The 12,936-nt window shown below is 48.3% G+C and overlaps 1 protein-coding gene across 1 annotated transcript in view; it reads right to left on the bottom strand.

Annotated features, from left to right (window-relative positions):
- Positions 1-481: 481 nt before the first annotated feature.
- The window catches only part of ISM1 (isthmin 1), a 68,676-nt gene continuing 56,221 nt past the window's right edge, over positions 482-12,936 (bottom strand). The window contains exons 4-6 of the mRNA XM_074347858.1: positions 10,238-10,381; positions 7,400-7,489; positions 482-2,193 (exon numbers count right to left, since the gene is read on the bottom strand). Of these exons, the coding sequence (XP_074203959.1) occupies positions 1,676-2,193; positions 7,400-7,489; positions 10,238-10,381 (752 nt within the window). The 3' untranslated portion in view covers positions 482-1,675. The remainder of the gene's footprint in view (positions 2,194-7,399; positions 7,490-10,237; positions 10,382-12,936) is intronic.

Below are 12,936 nucleotides of genomic sequence, written 5' to 3' on the forward strand. Positions count from 1 at the left end.
AGAGAACCTAAGGGTAGGATCAGGAATATGAAAGGCACCAGGAATGTAAGGACGTCACCCACTTGATATTGTCAAAGGAGCACTGGGCTAGGAAGTGAAGGATGGGCCCAATGTGATTTATTTTTTCTGAGCTTTGGTTTTCTCATCTGGAAAAGGAATAATTTGCCTGATGAGGAGTTCTACTTACTACTGTAATTGCAAAGTTTTGTCTGGAAATGGTCCCACTCACCTGGGCTGTCTTAAGCCTTTGCTTTGGGTGGGCAAAAAGTCACATGATGTCAATGAGCTTCAGCCTCCTGGGGGCTGGGTTGATGTTTTTGCTGCCAAAGATGCTATGAGTTGCACCACCCACCATCATGTCAGTCAATGAGCCTTTTATTCCTACGTGGTTTCAACCTTCTTCTCCTCTGCCTTAAAGTCCTGCTTTACCAGGGCTATTTACAGAATTTGTATCATAAATATTTGTAGGTAACACATTAACTGCAGGTAACACATTTTATTATGATTTTATTATATAATCTCTTTTCCTGGAGTTTTGCAAGTAAGGACTGCATAAGAACCAACTCTTTATTTATCCTAAGTTCCACCCTACAGAACCAGGTCATATTATAACTGCTTGATGCACAAGACTCAGCGACTCAATAAATACTTTACAAAAATAATGTAGTTTTTTTTCCTTTCTTAAAACATAAAAAATTAGAAATTTCTAGACTTGAGGTCTCCTTTTCTTTTTTATATTTATTTATTGGGCATATATTGGTCGAGAAAAATATTAAGATGGTATTAAAATAAAATAGGTGAAATGAGGTTTATGTTCTTTTCCTATCTGTTCTGCTTTTTTTCTTTGGAAAAGTGCTAACTCCTTATTTTTACATCTGGCCTTCCTGCAGCCTTCTGAACCGATTAAGGCATGAGCAGAAATTCTGCCATTCTGGGTCCTTTTAGTAGAATCATAGCATTGTGCTAATATCGGCTTTTATTTTAAAGCCTATTTAAAACCAGGCCTCAGATTTGCTTCCAAAATGCCCATTTGCCCCCCAGTTTCTACCCAGTCTGAGGCAAGGGCATTTTGGAAGCTGAGACTCCAGCAAGGTACCTCATGACTAAATAACCTTTGGTTTAAGGTGGGCGTTTTCTTGTTTTGATATATTTCCATTGATTTATTTAGTTTTTAAAGGAGTCATCACTAGAAAATTCTCTTTCTCTTCCACCTCCCTAAGCCTCCTTCTGAATTCTCTTGGAAGTGATTAAATAATTTCACGACTGACAACTCCAGAGAAAAGGTTAGGCATAAGTCACATTCACATTAAATAAGTTATATATAAAAACTGCTTATCACGTTTACAACTTCAGTTTCTTTCGCCTTTTGCGTCCCTTGGAAACACTGGATCCGGGGTGTGACTTGAATCCTGCCCGCTATGGCTTCCAGGGTCCTCTTCCCGCTTCCTTGTCCCCATCCTCCTTGTGGACATCACCCCTAGGAAGAGCTCCAGGGAGGTCTGTAGGCACTGAAGACCGCAATGGTGGCTTCAGATGGCAGTCACGGGGCCTGGAGCACACCCCTAGTGTAATTTACACAGATACTCACGTGGCATATACACACATACACGTATGCAGGTGAGATGGCCTCTGGGCCAGGAGGCAGATCAGTGCAGTGCATTCTGGTAGCATCTTCTTAATACTCCCTGGCCTCTTGGAACTGCTTGATGTAGTCTTCATCCGAGGGGCTCTCCGTGCACTTCTGTCCGTTGTTGGGAGGCCGGGCCTCGTTGTACCTGCTCCAGTCGCCCTTGCAGATAATCCAGGGCAGGATGTCCACTTTGTAGTGGAGCTCCGCCGAGAACTCGGTGCTGATGAGGTTGGGCGTGCCCGCTCCTTTGCCCCTGGTGATGAGCTGCATGTTGTCACCATAGCAGCAGTGCTGGGCGGCCAGCGTGGTGCTCTCCAGGGACAGCATAGAGCGAATGCAGTAGCGGGCGGTAGGCTTGTAGATCTCCAGCTTCTCCTTGGGCCCGCTGGCATCCCTCCAGCGGAAGTCCTTGCGCTTGATGCGGTCGAAGATGTCGGCCGTGCTGTAGGCCACCTCGGTGGGGTAGGAGCAGGGGCAGCTGGGCAGGTCATTGATCACCTTGTGCATGTACTTCTTTAAGAACTCACTCTTGCAGCTCATCCACCGCTCACAGCTGTCCGTGTCTGAAACAGGCCACAGAGAATCCTCATCACATGCCAGACTGGCCGCGGGATGGCTCTGCAGTAAACTGCCCCCTTTCCGGAGTTAAGCCCTGCAGCCCCTGGAGCCCCCAGGCCATAGCTGAACACCCTCACATTCCTTGAACTTGGGAACTTCTTTGTTCACAAGGTTCTCTGATCCACCAACTCCTTAATTTACAGTATGAAAAATGTTCAGATACATAGAAAAGTAGAGAGAATATACTTACACAATGCTTACCAAGATACCATCACCTAGACTTAACCAATCATGTTTCCTTCATTAAAAAACTTTTGGGAACATATATGATATTATTACCCCTAAATTTTAGTAGGCATCTGCATAAAAAGGAGGATAATCAAACCATATTTTCTATGGTTTCCTAGATAACCATAACCTTATTATCACTCGTAACAAAATTAACAATTCAGAGGGCTATTCTGAATCTTCTCTCTACATCAGTGATAAGCGGTAGAAAATGCCTCAAAGGAATATTTGTAGGACTAGGTTTTATTTCTGCCACTCACTGACTAGTTAAACTAGGCTAGTGTCCTAACCTCTTAACCTTAGGCAGGAAACAGTAACAATCATTACATGCAAATTCCTGTGATAAAATGCCTTAAAGAGGTAAAGCTGGTGGCCCCAGCTTTTAGTGAATTTAACACTGACCTGTAGGCTTCAAGCCAGAACCAGCCCCCAGAAGTGTCTGTGTTCAGCCTTTACAGTATTAAAAAAGATTGGATTAATTGCCAACATTTAAGAATCAGGTGATTCTAGTTATGAATGTAGATTCCTAGTTTCATTTGGAAAACCAAAAGAGATGTTTATGCTGGTCCTGCAATGCTCCATGGGAACAAGTGGCCCTGCGAGCAGGCGACCAGTGACCACTTCTTTGTCGAGGCAGGAGTTCCCCAGTTCACGACCATCCCTGCCTGACCCCTTCACTCACGGGTGTTCGCTCTTGGTCCCTTAGTCATCTGAGTCCACACCTCTGGGCTAGTGCATGTCTCAGCTTGTGCTTTCCCAGACCCTGAGACAAAGATGCCATGAAAATGGTCTCTGGGAGGTGATTCCGGGAAACACCAGCAGGGAGGAGGGACAGGGAAGGGAGGGCAGCAATATAGGGTGTGGCTCAAAAAAGTAACCACTGCACAAAACTGGAGCTTCTTCCTACTAGAGAACATTTCAGTTACCCCGTCAGTGACAGGCTGGAACTTTACCCCGTGATCCTGGGATACAAACAAGGTCAAGGATTCCCCGCACCCTGCGCATCCTGGAAAAGCACTTACTGTTCTTCCTGTGACTCTCTGAGTCACAGAGGCCCCTTGTTTACTGTGACAAAGCCAGACACAGACCCTCCAAATTCCCTTTCTTTGCCTCATAAATGATTAGCTAAACTGCTTGTCCCCACTAATCAGTCAGAACAAAATGCATCTCAACCAAACTTTAGTTAATGCTCTCCTCTTCTTTCAAGTCCCGGAACTTTGGCCTCCCAGCCTGAGCTAGCATACAGACTCTCCTTAAGGGTCCCTCCTAGAAAACAGGCTGGCCTCAGGGGAAAACTTTCTCTGCTGTATTATCTGCCCTCGCCTCCCGTTCATCCTACATCCCCACACCTGGTTCTTTCTAGCCTGAGTCACCCCTCAATAAAGGAAAGCACTTTTGCCTAACCCTTGAGATGTTTGTGGGCCTAGAGTCCCTCTCTTGCAAATAGCCCCCTCCCCTCTTGCAACAATCCTTTGAATACTCTTTGCAGAAAGATTTGTTTTTGATTTGGCAGGGATCTGGGCATTCTCCCCCAGCTCCCACGCATCACGGATAGGGGGCTGCTCCTGGACTTCCAGCCGACCATGCGTTCGTGGGCTGGTGTGCTCTGGGGGCCAGAAGAAGTTCTCTGGCAAAGAACCACAGGGGCCGCTGGGGTGTGGGCACCTGTGCGGGCAGCGCAGTGAGCTCAGTCAGCTGCCGTGGCTGAGATGAGGGATATACAGGGAAGCCACCCATGGTGGAATGTGGGGTGCATTAAGGGTGCGTCAAAGCAGAGTCCCAAGAGGGTTACAAAGTGTCATTTCTATCAGTGCAAGTCAGGGAGTGCTTCAAGGAGCGTGTGACCCCGGGCTGGTTCTGAGGCTTGGCTGGGCTGCATGGTTGCCCCCAGGTGTCCGACTCTGAGCTCCTGCAAGGAACCCTGCGGCACTTTGCTGACTGGCAGCCTCTGTGTCTGCGTCAGTGTTCACATCAAAGTCATGGCTGCTCTTGGTTGCTGACTGAGTGTGGTGGGGGTGCTTGCCCAGCTAGGGACTAGCAGCCTTTGCTGAGGGTGCCCCGTTGGCATGGCCAAGACTTTCTCAAGCTGCCCTGATGTCCTTGCCTCCCAGTCGTCTTTCCTTCCCTCCTCCCTTTGCAGGGGTCAAGTTTGCCCCTTGGTCTGAAAGCCCTCCCTGCCTGCTCCTCTGCCTTCCCCCTGTACCCTCCTGAGTGCCTCCCCAGGGAGTCTCCTGAATGTCCAATCCCATCTCAGAGGGCTGGAGCTGACAGACTACAGGAGCAGAGATGGGGGCCAGGGGGGCCACCCAGATTAGTGTTAATTGTGCAAACCAGGGTTTGTGGGGTTGTCTAGGAGTAGGGGACATGTTCACTTTCCCTGGAGCAGAGGATATGGGGAAGGGAGGCGGTTGGTGTCAGATCATTGGGGTCTTCAGTACAGTGTAGGCTTGTTCAGAGGGCACTAGGGAACCACGGAAGGTCTTTGAGTGATAGCGTTCAGTAGGAAGATATACTCAGTGCTGATGTCAATTGAAAGAGTCCAGTTGAGGTGCTCTGGGAGGGAACAGCAGGTGAGATCAGAAGCAGTCAGATAGTTAGGGCTGCCAGGCCTCGGTGGGCTTAGAGGTGAAGGGGAGAAGGTATCAGAAGGTCTCTCCAGCTCTGACCCAGGGGCCTGGGAGGCGGGTGGTGTCATGAGTAAAAATCAAGTGGTCAGAACCGGGGGAGCAGCATGGAGTGGGGCTCCGGTTTTCCTTGAGTGAAATGAGGAAGAGAGAGATGGGAGCACTTCTCAGGAGTTGAGAAGGGCCTGGCCTAAGATAAAATGTATGGGATCTTGTGCAAGATGGCCTGGGATCGAATCAACTCATGTGTCTAGCAGCCCTGTGACCTTGAGCAAGGAATTCGACCTTGCTATGCTTCAGTTTTCTCATCTGTAAATTGGGGATTAAAATAGTGCCTTTTTCAAAAAATGTGATGAGGATTAAACCAGAGGGAAGGCAGCGAGTGCACAGAACAGGGTGCCCCCAGCAGGGATCTGCTGAGGCTCTGAGTTCTAGGATTCCACCCCTAGAGCCCCTGACTGAGCAGCTGCTAAGAGAACGGAGGTTCCACCCTGGGACGTGTGTGTCTGTGAAGCCAGTGGGGGTCCCCCTTAGAGGGCAGGGTGTTCAGAAAGAAAATTCAGTGAGACCCCAGAAAATAGCTTTGTATTTTTCCTCCAGGGTAGAAGGCCATCATACTTCATGTACCTACGAGACGTATATCTTTTGACTTATTTTTCTCAGACTACATGGAGTGTACAGTGTGACTATTCTAAATGCTTTACAAGTATGAACTCATTTAACTCTACAACAGATCTAGGAGGTAGGCACCGTTACCATGTCCCATTTTATAAATCAGAAAACTGAGGCCATAGTAGGTTAAGAAACTTGACTTTGTGCTAGTTAAGCTTTTCTCATCTCTGCTAGGCATCTTCTATCTGTCTTTCTAGATCCCCATTCCATATTCTTCCTTGCCCTGGAAGGTTGCCCAGTGTGGACTGGATCAGTGGGCTCTCTGCACCCTGACTTCTAATTGGGGTGAGTCCATGGGAGAAACTGGTCAGAGACCAGAGGGAGGGAGGCAGGAGCAAGGTCAGGGTATAGTCCCCTAGGCTCCTCCCTCACTGTTACAGGTTGGCTGCATCCTTCTGACAGCCAAAGTGCTGTCAGGTAGCCCTCCCCTGTGGTTCTGGTAACCACTCCTTCTCCTGGGCCCTCCAGGCCAGGAGGTGATAAGGGCTCTCCACTGTTGCCAGCCCCAGGGGTCTGTTTGATCCCTTCTTGGTCTCCATCCACCTGCTCATACCTTTGCAAATGGACCCTCATCAAATGCTCCTCTGCTCCTGATTTGAGTGTGTGCCACATTTGTTCCTGCCCAGAACCAGATTGATCCACCATCCTGTCTCCTCCCTGTGTGTCCTTAGCTGCCACTGGACCCCTGGCCACAGGAAAGGACAAGCAGCTGCCTGAGATACAGGGAGGCCTAAGAAGCTCTTTTCCCCAAAAGACTGTCTTGCTACTTCACCATTGTATGGAAAATTCCCACTTTTAATCTTTAATTTTTTTTTTTTTTTTGATCAAATGCATTGTGTTTGGAGAAGACTCCTGCTGAAACAGTTTGGTTCTGTGTGAGGCCTGAGGTGGGAGCCCCTGGGCAATTGAATTTCCAAACCCACTCCAATTTGGCTGAGGAGGGCAGAAGTGAAGAAGCTAAGGATGAATTTTGGGGGTGGCAAAAGAAATGGGGCAGAGGACATCTCACCTTTCTGCAAAGCAGAATTACACCCAGAAGTACGCTATTTTGAAAAAGCGAGCCTTCCCCTGGCGCCTGAGGGGGCACTTGCTCCATGTTTGTTGCACTCGCTCTAGCATTTTCTAGCAGATGAGTAGCAGGGTGCACCAATGATTTACAAAAAAATTCAGTGGTCGGGGGCAAGCATCATGTTGAAAAAAATCCCCTTTCTCCTCTTCCCTCCCCCCCACCCCGCCCCTCTGATGGAAAACTGACATCACCATTCCTTGATTTCACTGGGGACCCTTGGGGAGGGCTATGGGAAGAGAGGCCATGAGGCTTGAGGCCCTTACTCTGGATGGGTCCCATGCTAGGGGGAGGGCAGTCCCTGCCAGCTTACTGTGGACACTGTGTCCCTGGCAGGGTGGACACAATACAGCTGTTGGGTTCTGTCTGGCACAGGAGGCCTGGGACGGCTCTCTCTTGCTTGGGGTATATTTGGTGAGGAAGAAATATGCTGAGAGAATTGGACCCCATAAGAGGAAAATGGAACATTTAGATGGATCCAAGGATGGCATTGCAAAGGTGAAAGGCATCTCTAAAACACTAAGTCAATATCTGGATGAAAAAGAAAGAAATTCTTCTTACCAACTTCGAAGAGCTTGGTGGCATTAAACTCTTCACTTCCCGCAAGCAGACTCACTTCAGTGGCAGCTGTCCTGAAGGTGTCTTCAATTCCTAAACAGACAGGACTCATTTTTCCCTGGTTCTATGGAAACAGTCACCGCCCCCCACCCTCAAGACTGGCAAATAAAGAAAAAACAAATACACCTGAACAAAGCCTTTTTTGTATTCATCGCTACTCATGGGCAGAAACTGGCCAACAGAGGAAACAGTAAAAAGCAGGTAGTAGAGCAGAAAATATATTAACCCCCCAGATACCATTTGCAGCATGAAATCAGATCCAAACGTGCCTGAATGAGTTCCTAAGGAATGTATTCCCTGGGCTCAGGAATGGGGTTCTGGGCACTGGGGGACACACGTCAGGATGGCTGGCTGTCTGCTGGTGTCAGGGTAGAAACCAAATCAGAGGCTGTGGACCACAGTGATAACTTGCCATGTGGCCAATACCAGTCTTGAGGACTGATTCACTGGGTTCAAATCATTACTAGCAGGGTGACCTTGGGCAAGCCACAGGACCCTGATGTGATTCAGTTTTCACATCCATGCATGGGGAGAACCAAATGGTCCACCATACAGTGTTGAATGAATTGGATGGGTCATGTGTAAAGAAAGCCCTGTGAGTAGGAAGTGGTAAGTGAGAGTGACAGTTTCCCCTTGAATATTTCTGTAGCTCATTTTGAGGAGGCAGCAGTCCTTAGCTGAAACCTGATCGCTCATATTCTAGGACTTTTGGCACTGCTGATGATGCTCCAGAGGAAAGAAGCTGGGGTGGTCATTACTCACTCGGAGACAGTAAACCTAGCTTGCCTCCAACTTCCTGGCTCCCTCCCCTCCCCAGACTATCTACCCCACTCCATCCCATCCAGGCTTCCTTTGCAAACAGGGATCCTATGTAAGTAGAGGCAGCCAGGAGAGGAAGCAGCAGTAGAACATAGACTCTTTGTTGGAGAACCTTGGCTGTCCTGCTAGGCATGACTTGATTTCCTTTAACAGGCTCTCTCTGATTTTACATGAGGCCCCTAGAACTTATGTGTATGGTCGGCCTAGGGGACCGTGTGATCCCTTTTACAGTGTGATCACTGCCAGGCCAGGGAGATGGCCTGCCTCCTGGATCTTTCCAGTGAGGCTGAGAATCAATCAACCAGAAGAAGAAAGAGATCCTGTAAGAGGAGATCCTTCTTGCTCAAGGGAGCCCTGAAAAGCTGGCAGAGTCAGAACAGAGAGGCAGAAAGGATGGACGAAAGGCAAGGTCAGATGAGAAGAAAATGGATGAACAGGACTGCTGGCCACACTGCGGGGAGAAAACCAGAAGGAAACATTCAAAATGGCTGCAGAGAAGATATCCCCTGACAAGACCTCTTGGTCCACTGCTTTTGGGTCTAGGCACCAGCTAAGCTGCCGAGCCCCGACACTGAGTGCTATCTGGGTCCAGCTTCACTAGGATGAGCCCAGGAAAGATCAGGAAAAGCATCCTGATCGTCCCACTTTTGGAAATCCATCTGCATGGCCGACCGGGGCCACAACAGCCTCTTCTCGCCTGTCAGCCCCATTTTCTACACACACCCCTTTGCTGTCACACACATGCCCAACTCCATCCTCTCTCAGCTCAGAAATCCCTTTGCTTTTGGACTTCATTTTCTGTTCTAAGTCTCAGTCTTACGGTTTGAGAACAGAGTTTCTAGGAGTCAAAACAGGATGTCTAGGGTGCGGGGAGCAAATGTTCCATCTCTGAAATTTCTTTCAGAGGAAGCCATTTGAAATGTGGGATTTCTTGGAAGAGCCCAAGATGGCATTTCAGGCTGGTACTCCACCTGGCCATGGGGAACATGTGGTAAGTGGAAAACTACAGACCAGGAGATGGTAAACTTTTTTGGGGGAAAGTAAGGGACAGAAAGTAAATATTTTAGGCTCTGGGGGTCACATGGGGTCTTGCTTGCATATTCTTTCTCCTCCTTTTCCTCTTTTCCCCCCTCCTTTGCTTCCTCCTCTTTCTTCTCCACAACCCTTTAGAAAGTGTGGGCCAGATAGAAACAGGCTGTGGTTTGATAACGCAGCAGTCACAACTACTTTTTAACCCAATATGGCCTCTCACCAAGTTTGCAATTAGTTACTTTTTAAAAACATTGATGATGCAGTGTAAAGTGATAATCAATGGCCAAGTTGCCCCAATTTGCTCCCCTGGGAGCCTTCAGCAACTCTCAGGCATTACCAATAGGACGAACACATGGTTTTTCTCTAGATGGCTGTTAATCCTCTGCTCCTGGCTTCCTTGCAAGACCATGAATATCTGTCTTTATGTGTCTTTTTAAGGTACAACCAATCCCACATCAAAGGCCCAAATTAGCCAGAGTCCCTCCTTTAAATTAAGTACATGGTGGCATTGTCTTCTAGGTCATGGTTACTGTAATTGTGCATAGGACTCAGAAAATCCATCTTTTCAGCCACTAAGCTGATTACTTGTGTCTTATTGTCCCTGTTGGTCAGAATTCTTATTAGAAAAATGGTTGTCCTGTAAAAAGTCAATTTGTAAAAGTTTTTAAATATAAATTAAAAGCTTCCACAGGCTCACAGATATGGAGAACAAACTAGTTGTTTACCAGTGGGGAGAGCGGGGAGGGGCAGTGTAGGGTCGGGAAGAGAAAGATATAAACTACTGGGTGTAAGACAGAGATGTACTGTACAACATGGGGACTCTAGCCAGTATTTTGTAATAACTGTAAATAATCTTTAAAAATTGTATAAAAAATAAAATAAAATAAAGCTTCCCCTTGAACATGGAGCCACATCCTGGGGTAAACCCACCTGGGCAGTTTGGATGGTCACAGGTCCTAGATTCTGTTGCAGTACATGCATAGCCACAGGACCTGGTTCGTTTCTGGTTGCCGTTCCCACAGGTGACACTGCAAACAGACCAGAGACTCCAGTCGCCCTCACCATCTGTGGAATCTGGAAGGGAGCCAGGGAGATGGTCACCAGCCTCGCCCAGAGTCCCCATGTCCTCCCTTCGAGCTGCCTGCCAACCATCCGCATCCATTGCTCCACTGTTGGAGAGGCCAGAGACCAGCTGGAGTCAAAGGGTTTATGACTCCAGGGTTCATTTTCAGGATTAGCTTCATGGAGAAAGGGACTCTGTCTGAGGTTTTGGGCATGTGGCCATGCCCTGACCCCTAGAAGCTGCCCAGTAAGTGCTTGTTGAGAAGGCATACATTTGCAGAGTATGGGCCATGGAATAATATGGTAGGGATTTTCCAAAATGACCATCATCACTTCCTTTACATGCAGAGAGAGGAGCTGTCTGGAGGGTCACCCATACACCATACATGGGAGTGAAGCCTTCCTGGATCTTCCAGCCACTTCCCAGTGGACAGCTGAGCGCAGCTGATGCCATTGGCAGTAGAGGAACTGTCCACTGGGGCCCTGTCTGAACTCCTGAGCCACAGAATCATGAGAAAGAATACACTGCTGTTGTTTTGGTCATCGAGTTTGGGGGTGGTTATGCAGCAGTAGATAACTGACACACGGTGGAAGCTAGACATGGTCCTTGGAGGTCATCACTCAGCATCTATCCAACAAATACCTACTGGGCCCCTATTATGTGTCAGGCACAATTCTGGGTATGTGAGATGTATCATTAAATAAAACTTTCAAAGATTTCTGCCCTATAGAATTCATATTTTAGTGAAAAGGGTCAGACAATAATCAATAAACACAAAAAATGAGTAAATTTTGCAGTATCTCAGAAGTCAGTAAGTGGAATGGGAAAAAGAGAAGGAGACCAAGTTAGGGGGCCTGGGTGCGTGAGAGATGCTGGTAGATTACTGAGACGGAATTTGCCTTTTTAAAGGTAAGGAAACCAAGTCCTGAAGTGGTTGGGTGATCCACTCAAGGCCATCAGGGTGAGAGCAAGAACATTTGGGCTCACGTGCCAAGTTCCTGATCTCTAAAGCATGACTCTTCCTGAGCACCTTCACTCTGAAATACCTTTTCCTGCTTTCTCCAAATCTTCCTCCAGCCTTGGATCCTCTGCCAGTGCCAAGCACGGAGCCCCAGACATGTTCCAGCAGGGAAGGGGTCCACTCCATCCATAACAGTTCACAGAGATTGTTACTACGAAGGCCTGGCAAGAATGTAGTCCACACGTGTTTCTGCCTGAACCGCGGGCCCTGTGCCTACCTCCCAGGTTGCTGTTTGCCTGATGCTCGCTCTGCACGCTGCTTAGGCAAACATCGGGCCGTTGGTTCTCCTCGGCCCACTATACACAGTCTGTGGTGGGGGTTCCTGGTTGAGTCCTCTTCCCTAACCCAAAGTGAAGAGTTTGCTCACACCTCACCTGCCCCCAGGACCTCATTCATTTCTCTTCCCTCCCCAAAAGGAATTTTTCCAAACTTTATTTCCTTCCAAGAAATGGTTTTCCAGCCTCACGGCCAAGATGTTTGAAACTATTGCCTCATGTGAGGGGATAGGTCTGCTTCCCCCCATCAGCTGCCTTCATCTCTGCCACCTCCCACCTGGGCATCAGTGCAGTGAAACTGGAGGGACCACTGAGGAGGTGGGCCTTGGCTGCTCCAAGACCGCTCGGTAAACTCCCCAGAACACAAGGTATGTACCTGGAACAATCACAAGGTGGCGCTCTTATCAGCAGGCGTATCCAGATGTAGCGGGTTATACGCACATATGAACACCCCCCCGGGGCCAGAGTTTCTTAAAAAGAACAGCCACCACAGCAAAACATCACCAGTAAAGATCATACTATCCTTAGACTCATAGAAAGGGGGTGGTGGGTCAGTTATAAAAAGCTTATTAAATCATATAAGTCCATGTCACCTGTATGGTGAAGACATGATCCAATGATGCCAAGAGGTCTCCCGCTGGCCTCAACCATCTAGAAATCTCTGGCAATCTTTTCCCCAGTTATAGTAAAATGGATAGCTAGTTTTGGGAAATATCCCCCAAATTCAAGATTTTAGCATTAAACACACCACGGGACCTATACTGGAATCTCTGCCTGAGGTAATTTCTCATTTTGGGTTCTTGGATCTAAATTACTGAACGTTAGTCCTGTGTCAGATTGTGTGAAAACTGACTTCCGTAACTCTTCCCCCAAACCCTCCCCTGGGTCGGTACCCTTTCACACCGACCCCAGTCCGGGCCACATGTCTTGCTTTGGACAATGGGGAAAGAGCAAACATGATGCAACCACGGGCTGAAAGCGTGCTTGTGCATTAGGGCGGCCTTCTTGTGGCAGTGAACTCCTCTACTACCAAGCGAAGAGTCCAGGCTAGCATCCTGGAGGGCGAGGGATGGGGGAGAGAGGGCCAGCCATCTCAGCAGCCCCTGCTGTCCATCTGGGACCCCATCACTGTGAACGAAGCCATGCTAAACCACACACCTCAGCCCAGCCAGCCCGGAGCAGCATGGTCCAGACAACCTGCAGACTCTTCTCTCACAAACACATTTGAACTTTTAAGCCACTCAGTTTCGGGGGTGGTTTCTTACGCAGA

The sequence above is a fragment of the Camelus bactrianus genome, chromosome 19, assembly GCF_048773025.1.
Source record: "Camelus bactrianus isolate YW-2024 breed Bactrian camel chromosome 19, ASM4877302v1, whole genome shotgun sequence".
Lineage (NCBI taxonomy): Eukaryota > Metazoa > Chordata > Mammalia > Artiodactyla > Camelidae > Camelus > Camelus bactrianus.